At 41.5% G+C, this 19875-nt stretch overlaps 1 protein-coding gene and 1 pseudogene across 1 annotated transcript in view; both read left to right on the top strand.

Moving 5' to 3' along the window:
- The first annotated feature begins 2104 nt into the window (after positions 1–2104).
- Positions 2105–2906, top strand: LOC114081841 (testis-expressed protein 38-like; annotated as a pseudogene).
- A 301-nt stretch (positions 2907–3207) lies between these two features.
- LOC139706026 (piwi-like protein 3) overlaps positions 3208–19875 on the top strand; it is a 79910-nt gene continuing 63242 nt past the window's right edge. The window contains 2 exon segments of the mRNA XM_071613303.1: positions 3208–3212; positions 4232–4292. Of these exon segments, the coding sequence (XP_071469404.1) occupies positions 3208–3212; positions 4232–4292 (66 nt within the window).

Below are 19875 nucleotides of genomic sequence, written 5' to 3' on the forward strand. Positions count from 1 at the left end.
ATAGACAGAAGCTTAATTGCTTTACAAGCAAAGGAAAAACCCAGGGGATTCTTGTCCCAGAGGCTGTGATTCTGCACATCAGGGGCAACAGAGGGTTTTTAAAGATGTGATTTCAGGTGTGTCCAGTCCTACTTCACTTGTTAATCTGGGATATAATCAATTTTAAATCTTCTGGTGCCATCCCCAACTCTGAATTTCTTCACTCCTGTGGTGGGTGTGTGCTCAAGGACAGATAACTGAATGGGGACAAAAAGTATTCCTGTTTCCCCCCAGGTTAGGGACAGGGAAAGGGGGATTTAAAAAAAAAAAAAAAAAACATCAATCTTAAAATAAGCCTCAGTGGCAGAGCATCATGCTGGGGTTTTTCAGGTTAATTTTTTCAGTTTAATTTATACTTAACTGAACATTAGTTGTTCATGGTGGGTGGGTGGTATTATTTAAAAGGGCATCGCTTTTATACCAGTTCAAATAGAACAACTTTCTAAAAATAATATATTAAATCTGTAGAACACTATATATTTTCCACTTTATACAAGTTTAGAGTTGTTGAAATGACTTTGATTCCTGTCCCTGGGACCAATTTGTTTTGAATTCATCTGCTTCAGAGTTCTAGAAATTGTGGAATCAACTGAAAGAACTATTTGTCTCAGAGTTGGGGAATTGACCACCTGGCCGGATAAGGAGGTGTTCAGTGGTGGAAATGTGTGAGAGACACTCCTGAGTGAAGGAGCAGTCTGAGCCAAAGTCCAGAGGGGAATAAGCAGGGTCTGTGGGAACTGGCATGCCCAGGGCTGAAAGGTGTGTGATGGATGGGGAGAGAGATGGAGCTGGAAAGAGAAGCAGGATCACATAGCGGGGAGCTCCCATAGGACCTGATGATGCCCAAAAAACGTTTATTGAAGAAACAAAACAGAGATGGTAGGAGCCAAAGGGGGAGGTTTGGACCACATGGTTCTTCTGAGCCCTTTTGTTCCCTGACAACTAGGTAAGACACTTCTTGAGGGTAGGGCTGTCCAATGCTCACTGTCCTCCCTGCCCCACTCCCCACTGGAAAATAGCTCCCTAACAACTGAAAACACAAGTAGAACCTCCTGAGGGTGTAAGGACCCTTTCCTGGGGGCTGTCCTGTGAGTTTACCACACAAAGTTGGGTACAGACAATTCTATGGTGGACCAGTCTTTCATGGAAGACAACATGCTCATGAGATGTCACAAGATGGAGTCCCTTATTCCATCAACTGCCAACCACTCTACCAGCACCAGCCCTACAATTCCTGATTGCTCAGAACCTGGTGACTTCATCTTTAAAGAACAATGGGTCTGGGGCATTCTGGGGACTCCCATTGGTGGGCAGAGTAGTGGTGAGTTCACTCTTTTCAGAGCCATAGGCCTGGTAACCAGAGTGAACCTTATGGATTCTCAAAAGGAGGACCTGGGCCTTCCTGGCCGTAAGTACACCTAGTCCTTCGAGTGTGGGGGACAAACTTTCAGGGAAGATCCTCTGCATGGATGGGGTGGTGGCTGCCTGAATGGAGTGCTATGTAGTTAAGAGACAGGCTTCTCTAGGAAACTAAGGACTCCTCAAAGGCAGAGACCATGTTCTGCCCAAGCAGAAAAGATACAATTGAGGTCCTTGCTCTTAGTGAGGCTTCTCAGTCTGAATGACTGCATGGGCCCTGGACTAGTAGCCAGAAGGCCTGACTTGAGTCTGGGCAGGTCATGGCCCCTGTACACCTAGTGCTCCTTATCTGTAAAAGGCTAATGGGGGGGCTGGGGATATGACTCAAGCGGTAGCGCGCTCGCCTGGCATGCATGCGGCCCGGGTTCGATTCTCAGCACCACATGCAAACAAAGATGTTGTGTCAGCCAAAAACTGAAAAATAAATATTTAAAAATTCTCTCTCTCTCTCTCTCTCTCTCTCTCTCTCTCTCTCTCTCTCCTCTCCTCTCCTCTCCCCCTCTCTCCCTCTCTTAAAAAAAAAGGCTAATGGGGACTCTTATGTGCCCTGCAAATATACCTTTGACTGAATCAGGAAATTATTAGGCATGTCTTTGATAAGGGTGGGAAAGAATGAGAGGATGAATGAGCCAAATCCAGGAGAGGAATGAGAAACAGTTCAGGCCCCAAGCTACAGCTGTCAGTCAACTTGCCTCTTTTCTTTTTTTTAACTGCCTCAGCGTGGATCCCATGGTACTTCGGATTTTTGGGGCTGTGCAGTCTGATAACTGGTGGCTGCGTCCTCTTAATACATTGGAGGAAGAACCTGAGGAGGAGGGAGCGTGCCCAGCAGTGAGTGGAGGTGATGAGAGCTGCCACATTCAGTTACAGTCCCCTGCTATACTGGATCAACAAACGACGCAGATATGGCATGACTGCTGCGATCAGAATAGGCCCTACCAGGGCTGTTGCCAATACTGACATTCAACTCCAAATTCCGGATCTTCCATCAGAGCCGCACCCCCATGAAGACAGGCGTCATGCCTTCAGAGGCAGCAGCCCTGAGACAGAAGCCCCTGTTTCCCTCCAACCTGCTCTGGTGGTCCCACCGCAGCCCTCACCTAATGGGATACCAGAGCGCCAGACCCCATCCCCTTTCCCGATTGTCTTTCCAGAGATACCCTCTGCCCCACCCCTCCGCACCCTGAACTTTCCTCCCATGATGTCCCACTCTGCCTCCTACCCCTTTCTTGAGGGTCCTGAAAGGCAGGTCTTCTATTCCCTTCCCACACTGGCCCAAGGGGTGAACTGACCCAATGTGAATACTTTTACTTCAGGGTCATAGACTCCTCTCACTGAAAGTGAGAGATTCAGGGGCCAGGTATTAGGAGTTAACCTCAAGCATCTGATCATGACACAGAGGTCAGAGCCCATTTAGTGTTAATTAGTAAAATTTTTGAAAAGTCAGAGTCGTTTGCATCTCATTTGCCAGTAGGAAGGCAATGTCCTTCCCCGGTGTCATGGTGGCACAAGTCTCACCAATAAAATGAGAACTGGAGGCTGGCTCTGAGGAGACACATTGAGCCAATACTTGTGGATGAGCTCAATTCCCTCCATCAAGTATTCAATGTGTTCAAGACCCTGGGCTAGGTCCCCAAAGGCACTGCTCTTCTGCAGGATGGGAAGTAAAATTGCCACAAGAGTGACAGTTGCTGGGGGCACACAGCTATGCCAGTCCACAGTGACTATCCACCGGCCAAACAAGTCATCATGAGGTCAGTGAACCACACCACACTATGCGCTGACTGGGTGATACCTATGGTGTAGCCATACTTAGCTGGTTGTTTCTCTACATTATTTCTAACAGAACAACATTGCAAAATGGCTATTATGATTTTTCTTTTACTGATGAGAAGACAGGTTCCAAGGGCTTATGCCGTTTTCTTCTTTTTTGTTGTTATTTTCGCTGAGCCTCTTCTATTTACATATGCCTGGCAATACAGTTCCTGGTCTTTCCACCCATGGTACCCCTTCCCTAATCATGTCTTCTTAAAACATCCTTGGTGAACGAATGCTTCACTGTGTATAAGTGTCATCAGCTTGGTCTACAGATTTGCTTACTGGAAGGGCTGGTGGCAACTACCTAATATCATATGGAGTAACACCTCCAAAGCGTGTATCTTAAGATATCCATGGCTGCACAAAAGTTGAGTCCCCTGTCCTTCCACTACATGAGAATATTAATAATTTTTATACTTTCTGGATAAGGTCCAAAAAGGAGACACAAAGATAATTATGAGATATTTGGGTCAGTTTAAAGATAAGAAAGCCTGATTCTGTCACACAAATTTTTCCCATTTACTTTGAAAATGAGCAAACCCACTTACCATATTTCATCTAAACTTTAAATGTACACGGCCCTGAGAGAAGTGCCTGTTTTTGCCTATTTTGTGGTCTGTGGTGCATGTGATTGTGATTCTCAGAAGTTAGTAAACATGTAGCTAATTTTTTATTCCTTTTTTCCCCCTGTGTTTGGGCTGAAGGGCTTAGATCCAGCAACTGCAAAGAAAGCCTGAGTCCTATCTATGTGACCTCTAGCAATATATTTTAAGCCATTTTCTTTCTTTTTTTTTAAAGTTAAGGGGAACCATTTCTTCCTTGTGTAAACATGATCTTATATTGCATCTCAAAATACAAAACAGGACTAAGCAGATCTTCTCTAGGAGAACAGAGGCAGAGGTTCACGTCTCCCTCACCTTGGCCCCTCTTCACCTTGCCCCCTTCAACCCTGCAGAGACCTAAAGTCCATGACCAATAGTCTTCACTTCTTCACACCCAAGTCTCTGATCCTGAAGGTAGATTCTAGAACACTGATTTGTGCCAATAATTACGTAGCCCCTGCTTTCAAAGGAGGATAGAAGCCATAAACATAAATCAAAGAATATTTTCTTTCTCTTAACAACCAAGGGAGTGGGGGGAGGCTTTGTAAGACACAGTGAGAGAAAAACAAAATGTTTAATTCAGATAAGTTAAAATGGCTGTCACTGATATGAAATGAAGCTCAAACTGAGTTATAAAAACCTTGAATTCACCCCCTAAACTGAACCAAAATTGCTTATATGTTACCAAAATAGCTCCACTAGAACAAAAGTAGATTTGCATTACTTCATATGAGAATACAAGTTAGAGGTTGGGTTCGTATAACAAAAATTACATGCTCTATAAAATCTCTGGATACACAATTGTGTTCTGGTTTGGGTATGAAAGAAACCAAATCTGGTTGGTGTTGGTAAGCAAGGCAATGAGATGCACAGCAGACAAAAAGCTGTCAATAAAAACTACTAGACAGGCCATTGACTCCATGGGAGTCAAAATTCTCCACTGTGACCAGCAGCGCCAGCACAGGGGGTTGGAGGGGTTATGTGCAGCAGTGCAAAGAAAGGAAACTGCAGTAGAATGCAAAACAGCTAGCAGCAGAGGAAGGGTGTCCACTCCTCAGCTTTGTTGCTGCAGACCCATTCCTGGGTGCCAGGTACGTTGCAGCATCTTGAAGCCAGGCACTCTATTCCTCTGCGAATTCTACAGGACCTGTTGCCTCTCTGAATAATGGAGAGGCCCTTTAATGGGGCCAGGCATATATATATAAAAGGGTCAGGAAGCAGTGATTTGGGAAACTAAAGAAAGAAGCAGTAGGAGCTGCCATGCAGAATAGCTAAAGGTTTGCAAATGAAAGTCAAACTCAGATCACTACCCAATCTTTCCCATATCACTATTGAACCTTTCTCAGAGAGCTGAGGATGTGGCAGGTGAGGCTAGAGTATAGCTCAACCAAGGACTAGATTGGGTAAGTGAGGAACCCATACAGATATAAATCCCACATTAACAATAAGTAATTGGTTTCAGGGGCTTGTAAGCTCGTCTTCTTAACTATAACAAAGGAAGTTGAGATAATGACCTGTTTCTGTGAGACATGGTAGTTTCTCAGGCAGGATGACAGGGATCACAGGCCTGAGTGCAGAATGGGTGCATGTGGCAATGACCCAGTGATTTCATTCCTAGACATATATTGGGGGAAGAAAACATATCTACAAAACCCTGCACAATAATATTCACAGCAGTATTATTCCTAATAGTCCCAATGTGGAAACAATAACCAACATGTTAGTGGATAAATAAAATGGGCTGTGTCCATACAATGGAATATTACTCAATGAAGTACTGCTACATGCTACAACATGAACAGACCAGGACGACATTACACTCTTGTACAAGAAGCATACACAAGGCCACATATTATGATTTTGTTCATAGGAAACATCCCAAACCCAGCATCACACCTAAAAGACACTGCAGTCCCGTTAGTAATCACTCTCACTGTCTTCTACTCTCAGCCCCCAGTAACGACTAATCTACCTTTCATCTCTATGGATTTGCCTATTTTGAACAGTTCTTATAAATTATATATAAGACGTGACACTTTTTGTCTCAGTACAGGAACAAAATAGTGGCTCCATAAATATTTGCTGAACCAGTGGAGAAGCAGTATAGAAAGAATTTATGGTCTAGGAAAAGGTCACACAATTTTAGAGGTATGAGAAACTTTAAATGTCATCTAGTCCAAATATCTAATTTTCTCGATAAGGAAATCTAGATCCCCCAAAATCTTGGACTGACCCAGGGTTAGTCAGACATAGAGTGATAGAAGTGAGAATTAAAACACAAAAGTTTTGATTTACAATGTAGGAGTTTTTTTCCCTATATTTAAAGTTTTTGTAGACTGACTCCCCATAATAAAAGTTCCCTTTTTCTTTTACTTCATCTAATATGATGCAGTGATCAGTACCTCCTTAGGTGTAGGGCTTGCTTACTTGCTTGTGTCTAAACATGGCTGGGTCTCTTTCTGGTGTTTTAGGATGAACTTGTTTCAAGAAAAAGACCCAAATCATTTCTCAATATGACCAGGCCCCTTTCAATCTCTAGTCTTCTGTTGCTACCATTGTTTCTCCCTTTGAGCAGCTGTTTTGTGGAGATCTCCTACTAAAATACAAGCCCTGCTTAATTTTTTTTTGTGTTTTTTTTTTAAACACGAAGTTAATTTTTTAATCAGAGGGAGAAAAGGCCATATTTTAATACAAAACCAGATGTGACAATGCATACCAAAGAACTATAATAGTCTTTAAGATGAAGAAAGCACAATGACAGAAATCATGATACAGTACACCTCTAAGAAGCCTACAACAGACTAAGAAATAAACACACACACCTCCCCAGTACCCCCCCACACACATGTATGTACAGGCTATATGAGCAATGATTTTTAAAACACATTGGAAGAACAGGATGAACATACCCACGTGTGCAAATGTACACGTTTTCCTTAGAAACATAGCATGGTTTTCTTTCATTTTACTAAGCTTACAGAAATTCAATCTAGAACTATTTCATGCCTAACACATGTAAAGGAAAGGGTATAAAGTAAAATTTTGCATTTTCCTGGGAGTTGTTGATTGCATTTGGGGGGGGGGTTAAAATCTACATACAAATAGAGGTTGTTATGATGCTTGCCATTTACTTTTAATAGATTACCAAAACACTTTATACAGCACTATTTACATTACAGTAAATATGTTACACCCACAATGGTGGCCAGGGGATCAGTGCTTTCAAACTTCTCCAGTACCTACATGTGGAGATCTAAAGAGGACAATATATCCAGAAGATAAGGAATGGTTTGCTCCCCACTGACAAAGTGCTCCCTGACCAAAGAAAAGTCCCTATAGGCAGTATCTTCTGGTCAGCCACAGTCATTGTCAAGGAGTCCAAACCCTCGAGGCTCTTCACTGGACCTTGCAGGTCTCACTACTCCTGGGCTCAGGTGCAGCACCTGGGCTTGGGGCAGGACGGCCTCGCATGGCTCTCAGGCCCTCTCTGGGGTTGGCAGCCGAGCTTCTCTCAGGAAGATGATTGACAGAGATTTCGTGGTGGACTCTTGGAAGGCAGAGCCTGAACCACCTTGGCTCTGTTGAGCAACCTTGACCTTTTGTGATCTGCTGCTAAGCCCTGCTTAATTTTGAAAGCTCACAAGCTGACATCCCCAGGAAGTATGACTCTAGAGTTCACTCATTCTCAGAGAATAGCTTCTGATATGTATTGTATTGCCTTGTTCTGATGCATTATCTAAAGACTAGAAAGATATTTCACGACTATGGACTTTAGGAACAGAACTTTAAAATGACTTTTGCTTATATATTTGTTTGGATATTGGATCCACAAACATGTGAAACTCCACAGTGTATCCAAATTATACACTCCTGTTTGATGTTTTCTCCTTGACGAAGATTGATGATCTTCTTGAGAATAAAGATTTCTGTGATCCTTTGAGGAAAAAAAAATTGACTCCAGCCTTACCACTTGAACTCCACCTCAAACACTCTATTTTATAATCATGGCACAATTACTATTTTACCCCTCCAGTTTGTGAATCCAATACAAAGATTAACCAGCTGTTGCTTTTTTAATTGAGAAGTAAACCATCTTTCACCCTCCATTCCAAATGAAGCAAAACCCACAATCTATTGTTTGTCTAATGATTTCTTTTTTTTTAATACTAAGAAATTCCATACATTTTCACCAAATATCTAAAACCATAGTTTTTACAGGAAAATCTCCTATCAACTGAACAATATCCAACAGATGAATTCTGAATTTCAACTAGATGACCTTTTTTTTACATATATATGATATGAAGGATAGCTTTGCTCAAAGGAAGTGCACATCAGGAAAAGTGGGTTGAAAAGATTCATAAAGCTAGAGGGGAACTGATTTCCTTTACTATAAGTTCAACCCCTTCATTTTAAAGAAGAGGAAAGTGAACTTAGCAAAGGAAGGACAGACAGTCTTCTCAAGAAATAGTTGTAGAACAAGAGGTTGTCCCAGCCACAGAGAAAGGAAGGAAAGGGGGGAAGAAAAGAACCTCACCCTAAAACTCACACCAGGTACAAATATTAATTCAAACTGATCATGGATTAAAATGTAAAACATAAAGCCATAAAGAAAAGGAAAGCAAAGCTCAGCAACGGAACTTGGTTTGCCAAAGTTCATCCAGTGACTTAGACTTGTCACAGAGCTTAGCAAATTCCATTTGGCCCTAATAATTCTCTACTCAGGCTCAATCAGAGTAAATGGTTGCCACTCTGTTGACTGGATATTTGTTCATGCTCTTTTGGTCTTGAAAAATCTGATTCATGCTTCTTCAATTACTCATCAGCCTTCACTAGCCAAGTGCCCTGTGCCAGCCATCCTGCAGGGTTAGAAGCTTGAAGTCATGTTTCCCACCTCAAGGGACTCAGAGTTCATGGGGGAGAGAGTGGAGTCTCACTCTAATGAGATTTAAACCCCTTCAGGGGCAACAACCAGCTTTTCCTTCCTTTTCACCAGGTGAGCACAGCCAGTGGAGCGCTGGGCACACCTGGCACATTTTGGTGATTGGCCAGTCTTGAGGTCCAGGACACTGGATGCCCTGGTCTGTTGGGAGGACTGAAGTCTACAGAGATTAAGGGGCAAACCCTCCATAAGGTGAGAGAGGAGCGCAGGCTGTCCCACGGGACTGGGGGGCGCCACCTGGCTCATCTCTTGGCCTGCACCAGGCAGTGGTTACAGGGGAACCCACCAATGGCAGAGAGAACCTAGCAGGCCGAGGAAGACCCCCAAAGCTCCACATGCGAGCCTCCTCCCTGGGCACAGCCCTTGGCTGCCCGGCGCCTAATGATGGCTGCTGTGGGGTCCTCACCCAGGCCTGTCCCTGCAGCGCCTCCAAACAGAACCTTAAGCTGCTAGATGGCGGGATGCAGGGGTCCCACCGCGTTTCTATTTCCTTCTGGGTCTCCTTTCTGTAGTTTGGAATTTTTCCTGGTGGAAAGTCGCGGGGTCACCCACGGCCTCTCCTCTGTCGCCCCCTCAGCCCCGTGTTTCTGCTTCTCAGAAAATTTAGTGCCCTTGGGGAAAACTTTAAAATTAAACTTCAAATTTCAGGAAGAAGAAAATTTCAACATGAAGAGCTCTGGACTAACAGGGCCCAAGCGCCCTTTCTCTGGAGACAGGGCCTAGGACAGTGCTCACCTCAGCAGTCAAAGCCCCCCTCTCACCCATTGCCCGGTTCCCGGGCCTTTTCCAAACCGACCTCTCAGCTCCTGAATAATCAGCCCCGCCTTCCTGGGCGGGGCGACGCTTCCTCATGAATAATGTATTTTTGTCTCTGGGCTTTCAGGAACCAGAGGCGGAGATCAGTCTCATGAATATGCAAAGCAGAGGAGAGTGGCAGATAACGCTCTCCAGCCAGGCGGGGCCCCTCACAGCCTGCTCCAGCTCTCAGTACAGAGTCCTCCAGCAGCCATTGCCCCCTCTCTCCCGTCTTTCTGAGGGCTCGCGTCGCACTCCTGGGCTGGAGGGACCCGCACCAAGCTCCGGCCGCATAGGGAAGGTGGCGTCTGGGGCTGCCTGTAGGTAACCTGTAGGGCGACAACAGAGTCCTGGGATTTCCTGAGGCGGCACTGCCCTCTGAGGTGAGGCGACAGCTGGGCAGGTGAGGTCCCCGGGGACCTTGGGTCTCCTAGGACGGGCCACTGGGCTGGGGTCCCAGAGAGACCCTAGGCCAGCGCAGTGCGGCATGGGCCAGGGCTGACTAGACTCTGAAGGGACCTGGGGTCCAAGAGAAGGATAGTTAGGGATCCAAAGGGCGAAGCTCCTCAGTCTTCCAGGGCATCTCCCACCTCTTCCCCACGAGTGGCCCTCCATGTGTAATTATGAAAATGGAACAAACTGTACATGGAGTCCCCTTACCCTGCCCCTGAGCTGAGCCCCTTCTGCAGAGGTCGCCCCTGGCTGCAGCAGGACCAGGGAAATCAAGAGGAAGGGGATTACTGTATGTTTTCTAAATTTACCTGTAAGATCACCTCTGCAATCACATAGGGCAAGATGGTATTTTTAAAAAATGGTGTCGGAATAACACAAGCATGGAGAATAATCAACTCTTATCCTTCATCCAAGCTATACACAAAAATTTGTGTATTTAGATTTATTCTACATCTATATTCAAAATCGAAAACAAATTTTTTTTCTGATATTGGATTGTTGTAGGTAAGGATTGTTTATATTGCACTATGCGATGCATTAAACCAAAACAGAAAATTGATAAATCAGGCCTGATTAAAATCATAAACATTTCATTATCAAAAGATATCTTTAAGGCTGTAAATACATCAGCTATCAACTAATACAGAATCTGTACAGAGAATATACAAAGGAACCCTACAAATCAATAAGCAAAAGACATTTCAGTGTTAAAATGAGCAAAACACTTGAGCTAGCATTTCACAAAAGACATTCTAACAATCAACATAGATCCTAAGAGGTGCTCAGAATATGACCCAAGAAATGCAGATTAAAACCACAAACAGATGCTCAGCAAAATGGTTAATCAATTTCAATGGTCAATCAGGATTGCTGAGGATATGCAGTCACTGGAACTCTCATGCATGCAATTTATTAGTTCCTTATGAAACAAACATACACCTATTCTAGGACTCAGGACTACACCACATGCTCAAGAGAGATTAGTTCCCTGCCCATGAATGACTTCTACAAGAACATTCCTGGCAGCATTATTCCTGAGAGCCAAAAGTTGGACAAAATACAAACATCCATCAACAGAAAACAAAACATTTTTGATATAATCGTACAATGGACCATGATCAGCAATAATAAAAATATAAACTACTAGTACACAGAACACCACAGCTAAGTCTCCTAAACATTATGCTGAGAGGAAAAGCTATACATAGGGCTGGGTGTGGCTCACTATTGGAGCACATGCTTTGCATAAACAAGGCCCTGGCTCCAATCCCCGCAAAATACACACACACACACACACACACACACACTCACCCACACACTCACTCACACACACACATACACAGCACACAGGAAGCAGGTGGAGCCAGTGGGGAGCCCCTATGGGCTAGGTCCTGCACCAGGACCCCACATGGCCCATCATGGTGGTAACTCCCGCTGGGACCCAGCTCCAGGAGAAGGGAAGCTAGAAGCCTGTGGCCCAAGGCCTAGGCCACAGCAGCACAGCACCCACCTGGCCTCCTGAGTAGGTGTGGCCTTGAAGAATCTGCCCCATGATAGCACAAGACAACAAGTGCCACTCAGAATAGGCTCTGGGGCAAGGAAGGATGCAGAGAATGGGGCTCTGCTACTGCCACCGCAATGCCAAAGGCACAGGCAGAAGTTCCGAGGTCACTACCTGGCTGAGCACATTCATGAAACCTAGGCCTGGACCCTGCCAGGCAGCAGGGAGGGGCCTAGAGGAAGAGGTCAGCCAAGGTGGAACAGGAGGGGAAGGTAGCAAGCAAGCAGGAGGGGGACAATGACTCAGAGGAAAAGAGTGAGGCTGAGGAAGAGAGTGAGGGCAAGAACAACCAAGAGAGTGAGGAGGGCCCTGAGAAGGAAATGGAAGATGCACAAGAAAAGGAGGCAGAGGAAGACAACCAAGGAGAGTCTGAGGAGGGAGGAGATGCCACCAAGGCAGAAAGCCAATTTCACCCAGAAATAGAATAGGAAGCAGAGAGTGCCCCAGAGGAAGTGTCCAGACCAGGAGCTTGATTTGAGCCCTAATTGCTAGAAAGATAGGTAGCTCATCTGTTTCCTGTGTCCAGTCATTGAGGCTCACCAGGGCCACCAGCTCTCCACTCTAGGTGAAGCCTTCAAAGAACTAAGAGTAAGTATTGGGCATTGAGAGAACAGGCCTAGGGGTCAGAACAGCTGGGTTTCAATTCAGATTACCTAGCAGTGACTACATGACTTGTCCCTCAAAAGCTGGACTGTTCAACTGTTGGGAGCTGTTCTTATTCACAGCTTTTCTTTTTGGTTGAACAGCTTTGAGAATCCCATGAAGGTATGGACTTTAACCTGAGAAAAATTATAGTTTATCTATATAGTATATATCTAGTATATCATTTTATATATCTAGTATATCATTTTATATATCTAGTATATAATTTCTGAAATATCAGAAGCCTCTGGTCTCTGGATCCCAGGCAAAGCAATCCTTGAAAGTTTTTAACCCCACTTTGGGCAGTGTAAAAATCATCACCATTGTTAAAACTAGTGCCTTGACTGAGAGTTCTTGATAAGGGGATCTCTGCCTACTTAAAACAGGAAACCATGATTTTATCAAGTGAATCCAAGGGGTGATTCCTCCCTAGGGTAATGGTTTTCATAATGACTTGATGTGTGCCTTGGATTGCTGCTTTTAGGTTCTAGGTGTGTGAAACTTGGTAGGAGAGTAAGAAGGCCAAGGCCAAATGGGGGTGGAAATGAAAGTTCTCAGGTTCTCTCTCTGGCCTTTTACTTATCTTGGACCTTGCTGGTACCATGAAAACAGTGTTTGGCAAGCTTTAGAATTTGGTAAACATTTGTTGAAGGAATGAATTTGCAAATGTATTTGTATTATGGATTTTTACAATAAGAGAAACTGCTGTTGTTAATCAAGAAACTGCATTTAGTGATCAGCACATTAGTAAATGTCCTTTCATGATGGCTTTTGCTCCCTAAGCAACCATAGAGTTGCTGGCATTGGGATCCGAAAAATTGTTCTAGTACTGGGAATTGCACCCAGGGGAGCTTTAACACAGACACACACCCCAATTTCTTTGATTTTTTTATTTTGAGACAGAACCTTGCAAATTTGCTGAGGCAGGCCTCTAACTTGTCATCCTCCTGCCTCAGCCGAGTTTCTAGGATTGCAGTCATGTGTCATTGCACCTAGCTGGATAACAAATATTTTGATAATGAAGATCCCTTGTATTCCTATTATTATTTTAAAGTACACATTCAGAAAGTGTATAAAAACATGAACAGTAACAATTATAAAGCAAATAGTGATATAACCTTCACCCAGGGAAGAAGTAGAATACTAGCAATGTTGACACCACCCATGTCCTTTTCCAGTTACATTCATCTCATCTGAAAGGAAAGTGACCACAACACTCAGAGCAACCAAGAGATCTTCATTGCAGCAGTGCAACAGAGGAGAAAAGAGAGAAAGAGGAAAGAGAGAGAGAGAGAGACAGAGAGAGAGAGACAGAGAAAGCAAGAGAGATAGCAAGAGAGATAGAGAAAGCAAGAGAGATAGCAAGAGAGATAGAGAAAGCAAGAGAGAGAGGGGCCTGGCAGGAGGGAGTTTTTATAGCCCAAATCTAATGAGGTCTCTGGGTCTGCAAGCTGCCTTGTTGGCACACAAGGGGGTTACGTGTTTGGCCTTGAGCAGGGGGCTGAGTGTTCAGCCTTGAGCAGGGGCTTGGACATTTGGGCTTGAAGCAAACAGGTGATAAATAGCCAGACAGAGGGTTTGAGTGACCAGGTCACCCTGCAGCTAACTTTGTTTGGTATGCCCTGCAGACAGCTCACTCAGCCTGTCCTGCACCTAACATCATCCATTCTCCTGACTTTGGGGTAGTTTCCTTGCTGATCTTTATACTTCTACCACATATGTATGCCTTCCTAAATTTATTTTAACTTGACACTATTGGTCTTATTTTTTATTATGCATTGTTTTGAGTTTTGCTTCATTTTTTAAACGTTTGTGAGATTCCTCAAATGAGTTGTGGTTCATTTTCATTGCTGTATTGAAGTCCATTTTATGAATATTCCACAGTTACTTATTCAGTCACTGATGAAGATTTTTGGAGCTTTGAACTGTTAAAGTGTAGGTATAAACATTCTTGTTTATGAGTTCTGGTGTATGGTTACTTGTATTTTTAAAATGGTTGATGAATCTAGGAGTGAAATTGCTGAGTCACAGACCATTCCTATCTTCAGTAGTATTAGATGCTACCAACTCTTTTCCAAAGTGGTTGTACCAATTTGCACCATCATGAAGAGTATGAGTTCCTGTTGCTCTATATCTTCACCACCTCTTCCTATTGTAGAGTTTTTATTTTTGTCAATCTGAAGGGTATTTATTTAATGAATGGTATCTTATTGTGGTTTTCATTTGCATTTCTCTGGTTACTATTGTTAGAGTCTATAAACAATGCTGTATCAACGTACACAAGTTGCTCATCACCCCCCAGCTATTTTGCCCAGCCAGCCGGGCTGCGGCATACTATGATTTTGAGAATCTTTTGTATTTCCTCTTTTTGTGAAGTACTCAGTCAGGTCTTTTGCATATTTTCTATTAGATCATATATCTTTTTTTTCTCATTACTTTACAGGTGTTTTCCATGCATTTGTTGTTTTAATTCTTTGTGTTTTATATGGGTTTCAAATATCTTCTAATTTGTGTTTTTACTTTAAAAAAAAAAAGCTTGTTCTTTGAATGAAGATTTTAACATGCTAAAATTTATCAATACTTTTTGTTTATGGTTTATGCTTTTTTGATCTTATTCCACTTAATTTTTGTTTAGTGGAAGTAGAGGTCCATTTTATGTTTTGCTTCATATGGATAACCAGTTGCTCTAGCAGCATTTAAGAACACCTTTGGCCAGGTGTGGTGGTGCAATGACTTTCAAGGCTGAGGCAGGATATTTGTAAGTTCAAGGTGAGCCATTTAGTTGGATCTTGTTTCAAAAAAAAAAAAAAAAAAAAGGCCTGGGAATTTAACTCAGTGGTAGAGCGCCCAAGTATTCAGTCCCCAGTATTTCCCCCAACCTAAAAAATCGCTTTATATACTGATCTGCTGTGCCATGTGTGATATATCAAGCATTTGTGAACATGTTTCTTGGCTCTTCTTTTCTGTACTGTTGTAGTATATTTCTGTGTGAACAAGATGTTTTCCGAGCTTTTAAAATCTGGTAGAGCAGATCCTTCTACTTTGTTCTTCTACCAGAGTGTCTCAGTCAGCCTTATTCTTTACATTTTGTAGAACAGAACTATAAAACATTTTTTTAGAATTGTGATTTATTTTTTAATTATTTATTTGTTTATTTATTTATTTTTGCATTACAATTCTTATAAAACTTTTTTTTCAGGACATTTTGGGCATTTTTTAATATTGTATTGAATTTATAAACCAAATAGGGTGAATTAATACCATCACAATAAGAAGTCTTTTGATCAATTTCTTTAGATTTCACTGCTTCACAATAATATATTTTTTCCTGAAAGATCCTTTACATTGTGAAGTTTATTTTTAGATATTTCATAATTTTATACTATTATAAAATGTTTTTAATTTTTTTCTAATTATGTATAGAAATTTGATTAAATTTTATATTGGTTTTTATATTAAACTATCTGCTAAATTCTCCTACACATTCTAATAATTGTAGAATTATTCTACACACATGATCATAGTATCTGTGGATATGGGCAGTTTTTGTTTCTTTTCAATCATAATACGTTTTATTTGCTTTTTCTTGCTTCACAGTTCTGGACAGGATCTTCAGACAATGTTGAATAGATGTGATAGTAGATATTTTGGCTTTATTTCTTATCTAGGGGTAATTTAAATTTTACAAATAAGTGTGATATATTTTATAGTTTTTAATAGACATGTTTCATCAGATTAAGAAGGTTCCCTTTCAGTCCTAGTTTGCTAAGTGTTTCTTAGATATTGAATATCAAATGATTTTTCTGCATTTGTTGGGGTGATCATTGGATTTTACTCTCTTACTATGTTAATGTGATGAATTATATTAATTGACTTACTTTTTATGATTGATCTTAAAATCATAATATATTCACATATTCCTGAAGCCTCTGCCTCTTTGAAATAATGGATATTAAAGCTTCTGAAAATCTCAAAGGCTCATTCAACCCTAATATCTGGCATTTTTTCCTAATAATTCCTGTGTTTTTATTATGTGCCCAGAGGCAGGATAGCAGAATGTTTAAAGAGCACATTTTCTAGAACTCAGTTGTTTGAATGCTGTTCCTGGCCATGTCATTTATCAACTGAGTGACTTTGGTAAATTTCTTAATCTCTTTGCACTCAGCTGTAAAATGTGAATGTTGCTATATATACACCTCCTAGAAGAATTATACCTGTAACATTCTTAGAACCATGATAGGCCTTTGTAAGTGCAATGTGCTAACTTCTAAAGTTTTTATGTTTATGTCACTCACTTGAATGAAGAATTTGAAAGCTAGAAATATAGTTCATAGCTTAACAATTGAAACCAGAAATAGAAGCCATTTAGCAGAAATAATGGTTTATCTTTAAGGCTTAATAATTTACACAGATCCAAGATGAAATGAGATAGGACTAATTAGCATTATTTTAGCAGCCATTCACTGAGCAGTTTCTGTGCCCTTAGTCTTGAGTACTTCTAAAACATCCTTGGTAACTAACTCACAACAATGTGACTGTACTTAATACTATAGGACTGTAACTTTAAAATGGTTTAAATGGTAAAATTTATCTTTCGCATCATACAGTCTATTCTAATTCATCCTCTCAAAATGCCTATGAGGTAAGTATTATTTCTATTTTAAGTGAGAAAATAGAGTTAGAGGAATTTAATAACTTGCCCAAATTCCCCAGTTAGTGTGCTGCAGAGATCTGAAGGCACGTCTGAACACTTCTGCAGTATGCTCCTCAGAGGGAATACCCTGACTGCTGTGAGGCACTGTTAGAATGGATAAGGTGTCTAATGGTCACAGGACTATGTGGTAGATGTAATGAACTAAAATTGAGGGCTTGTTAGAAACTGTGAAGCCATTTATTTGTATGTAGAACTTCATTCCTTGATTTACGAACGTGACTATATTAATAAGGATGTATTTCACAAGCCCTAGACATACACAGTGATTTATCTTCCTTTGGAATTTTCTATTAGAGGTCAGTTAGGAGTTTTTGAATTTTGGTAATGAAGTATATTCATTTTTATACTTCCTACTACCATAAAAGTTAATATTCCAGATGTTACAGTTGACCTCTGAATTTTAGTTCTTCTGATTGCTGATTACAAGTGCTATACATATTTGGTTTTCATTTGGTGTTGAGAGCCACAGCTGAAGGGGCCCCAGCAAACTTCCAGCTGCCAGCAAACTTCCAGCTGCCAGCTGATGATTGGCTCACAGCAGCCCCAGCAAACTTGTAGCTGCCAACTGATTGGCTCCTCTGCGGTGATGATCATTGGGCTGTTTCCCCGCCCTTTCAGACCACGGAGCTGCTCATTGGGGGACTTTTTTTGGCTCTGCTCACCAGACCCAGCCAATAGTCCTCAAGAGCAGGAGGAGTAGGGGAGGTTGAGAGGCTTGTGGGAAGCCGGTGGTGGCAGTTGGGCTCTGAGGGTTTTTCCTGAGGAGCTGTGTGGTGTGGTGTGTGTGTTCTAAAAATAAAGTTCATTTCTTATGACAAGTGGCTCCTGAATTGTGCCCAGCCAGACTGCGGCAATTTGGCATTTTAATTAGTATCTCTTTTATTTTCTTTATTAATAAAAGAAGTGTCTAAAAATGCTTCTTTTTTCCCATTGCACTTTGGATATCATTTTAACTGGTTATCATTTTCATTGTATTGCTATACTTGAGGCAATACTCAGGAATAATCACAGAAATGGATATTTATCTCCTATTCTGCCAACATTCTGACAAAGGAATTTCTTGAACAGTTAAAATTATCTTCTGTGATGGATACTTTTTTTTTTCCTTTTGATACTGGGGATTGAACTCAGGGACACTCGACCACTGAGCCACATCCCCAGCCCTATTTTGTGTCTTACTTAGAGACAGAGTCTCACTGAGTTGCTTAGCACCTCACTTATGCAGAGGCTGGCTTTGAACTTGGGATCCTCCTGCTTCAGCCTCCAGAGACACTGTGATTATAGGTATGTATCTGCAGCCAGCCCTTTGTTAGTTTTAAAGTATTATTTCTTGAAAAATATGGCTGCTTTGGCCCTATTGTATTTACTTATTGGCACTGTCAGTTAACATTTTTTTTTAACCTCAATTTAGTCAACCTACCAATTACTGTGGCCTCACATCAACTTTCTATCCCCATTCTACCAACCTGCATCTTCATCAGTGCCGTAGCTCACCACTACCCTCTGTCCTCAGCTGTCATGCCTGCTAGCTGTGCCTCCATGTTCCTCAGCCTCCAACCTCATCATTCCACATTGTTATTCATTCAGCTGACTGATCTGTACCTCCATAACTCACCTCTCACTCTGCTGTGTCCTTAGTCACCACCCAGTGGTTTACTCTCTGCATAACTCCCAAGGCCTCTCATTCCTTAGATTCTTGTATCTAAGATTCTTGAATCTTAGATTCCTTAGATTCTGGGCCCTCTGACCTGTGCCTGTGTACAGCTCGTGATCCTCCTCACTGCCACCTCTCCAAGCACTATGCTCACTCCTGTAAACCACTAGGGGAAGGAGAGGAAGTTGTTACTCTCATTCTCACATGAGTGCACAGTACAGGTTACCAGAGGCTCAATTGTGATCATGCCATCTCTCTGGCCATGAATGGAATGTGTACTTGTATTTTCATGTATTTTAAAATGTTCTCAGTTTTCATTGCTAATGTGATAAATAGCAATAAAATGCACATAAACAAAATTTCTTTGAGATCCTCAATAATTTTAGGAATATATAAAAGGTTCATGAGATCAGAAAGTTTTAGAGTCACTGTTCCATATGTACAAGAAAAAGATTTTTTTAAAAAAGATAAAAATTTGAGCCAAAGACAGGCAAGTCATTTTTAAAAAATTTCTACAGATACACAATAAACATAACTAAAAAGTGTAGTTTTCTAATAAAGACGTGAAAATAAAAAGCAAGATACTATTTTGCTTATTTATCAAATTGATAATAAAAGTATAATAAATAGCTGGTTGAAAGGCATTTTAGCAGAATAGATCAGAAGCTTATGTTTCTTTTGACTCTTTTTGGAAATATGTTCTACAGAAATTATTGAATTATTGTGTCTGAAGAGTCAATGTATTTATCATGTTTTGTTTTTTGTATAATATTAAAAATTCAGAAATTTTCTAAAATCCGGATGATATTAAGAAGAAACTTCTAGCGGAAGAAAAGTACTTCTAAAGTGTTTCCTTTCTTTCTTAGCTGTTTTGGTGGCCACCTAATGCATAATTGTGTGGAACTATGATTAATACGAACCTGACTATCATTTCTTTACGTAGCATGTATAATAAATGTCAAATGATAAACAGTCAGATACAACACATGGAGTAATTTGTGGGTTTGTTTTTTCACCAGAAACATTTATTTTAGCTTTTAAAAACAATTTTGTACCACAGCAAGACAGAAGGGGAGATTGGCCTAGATGTTCCAGAGACTAGCACATGCCCAGTGTAGAGTTCATTTGGGGCACTTTGCCCAGGACACTTTCAATAAAACATACAGTTACTCTAGGGATTTTGAGGCTGTGGTTATATCAGGATTATATATTTATTCCTTTTTTATTTTATTCAAA

Source organism: Marmota flaviventris, chromosome 1, assembly GCF_047511675.1.
Source record: "Marmota flaviventris isolate mMarFla1 chromosome 1, mMarFla1.hap1, whole genome shotgun sequence".
NCBI lineage: Eukaryota > Metazoa > Chordata > Mammalia > Rodentia > Sciuridae > Marmota > Marmota flaviventris.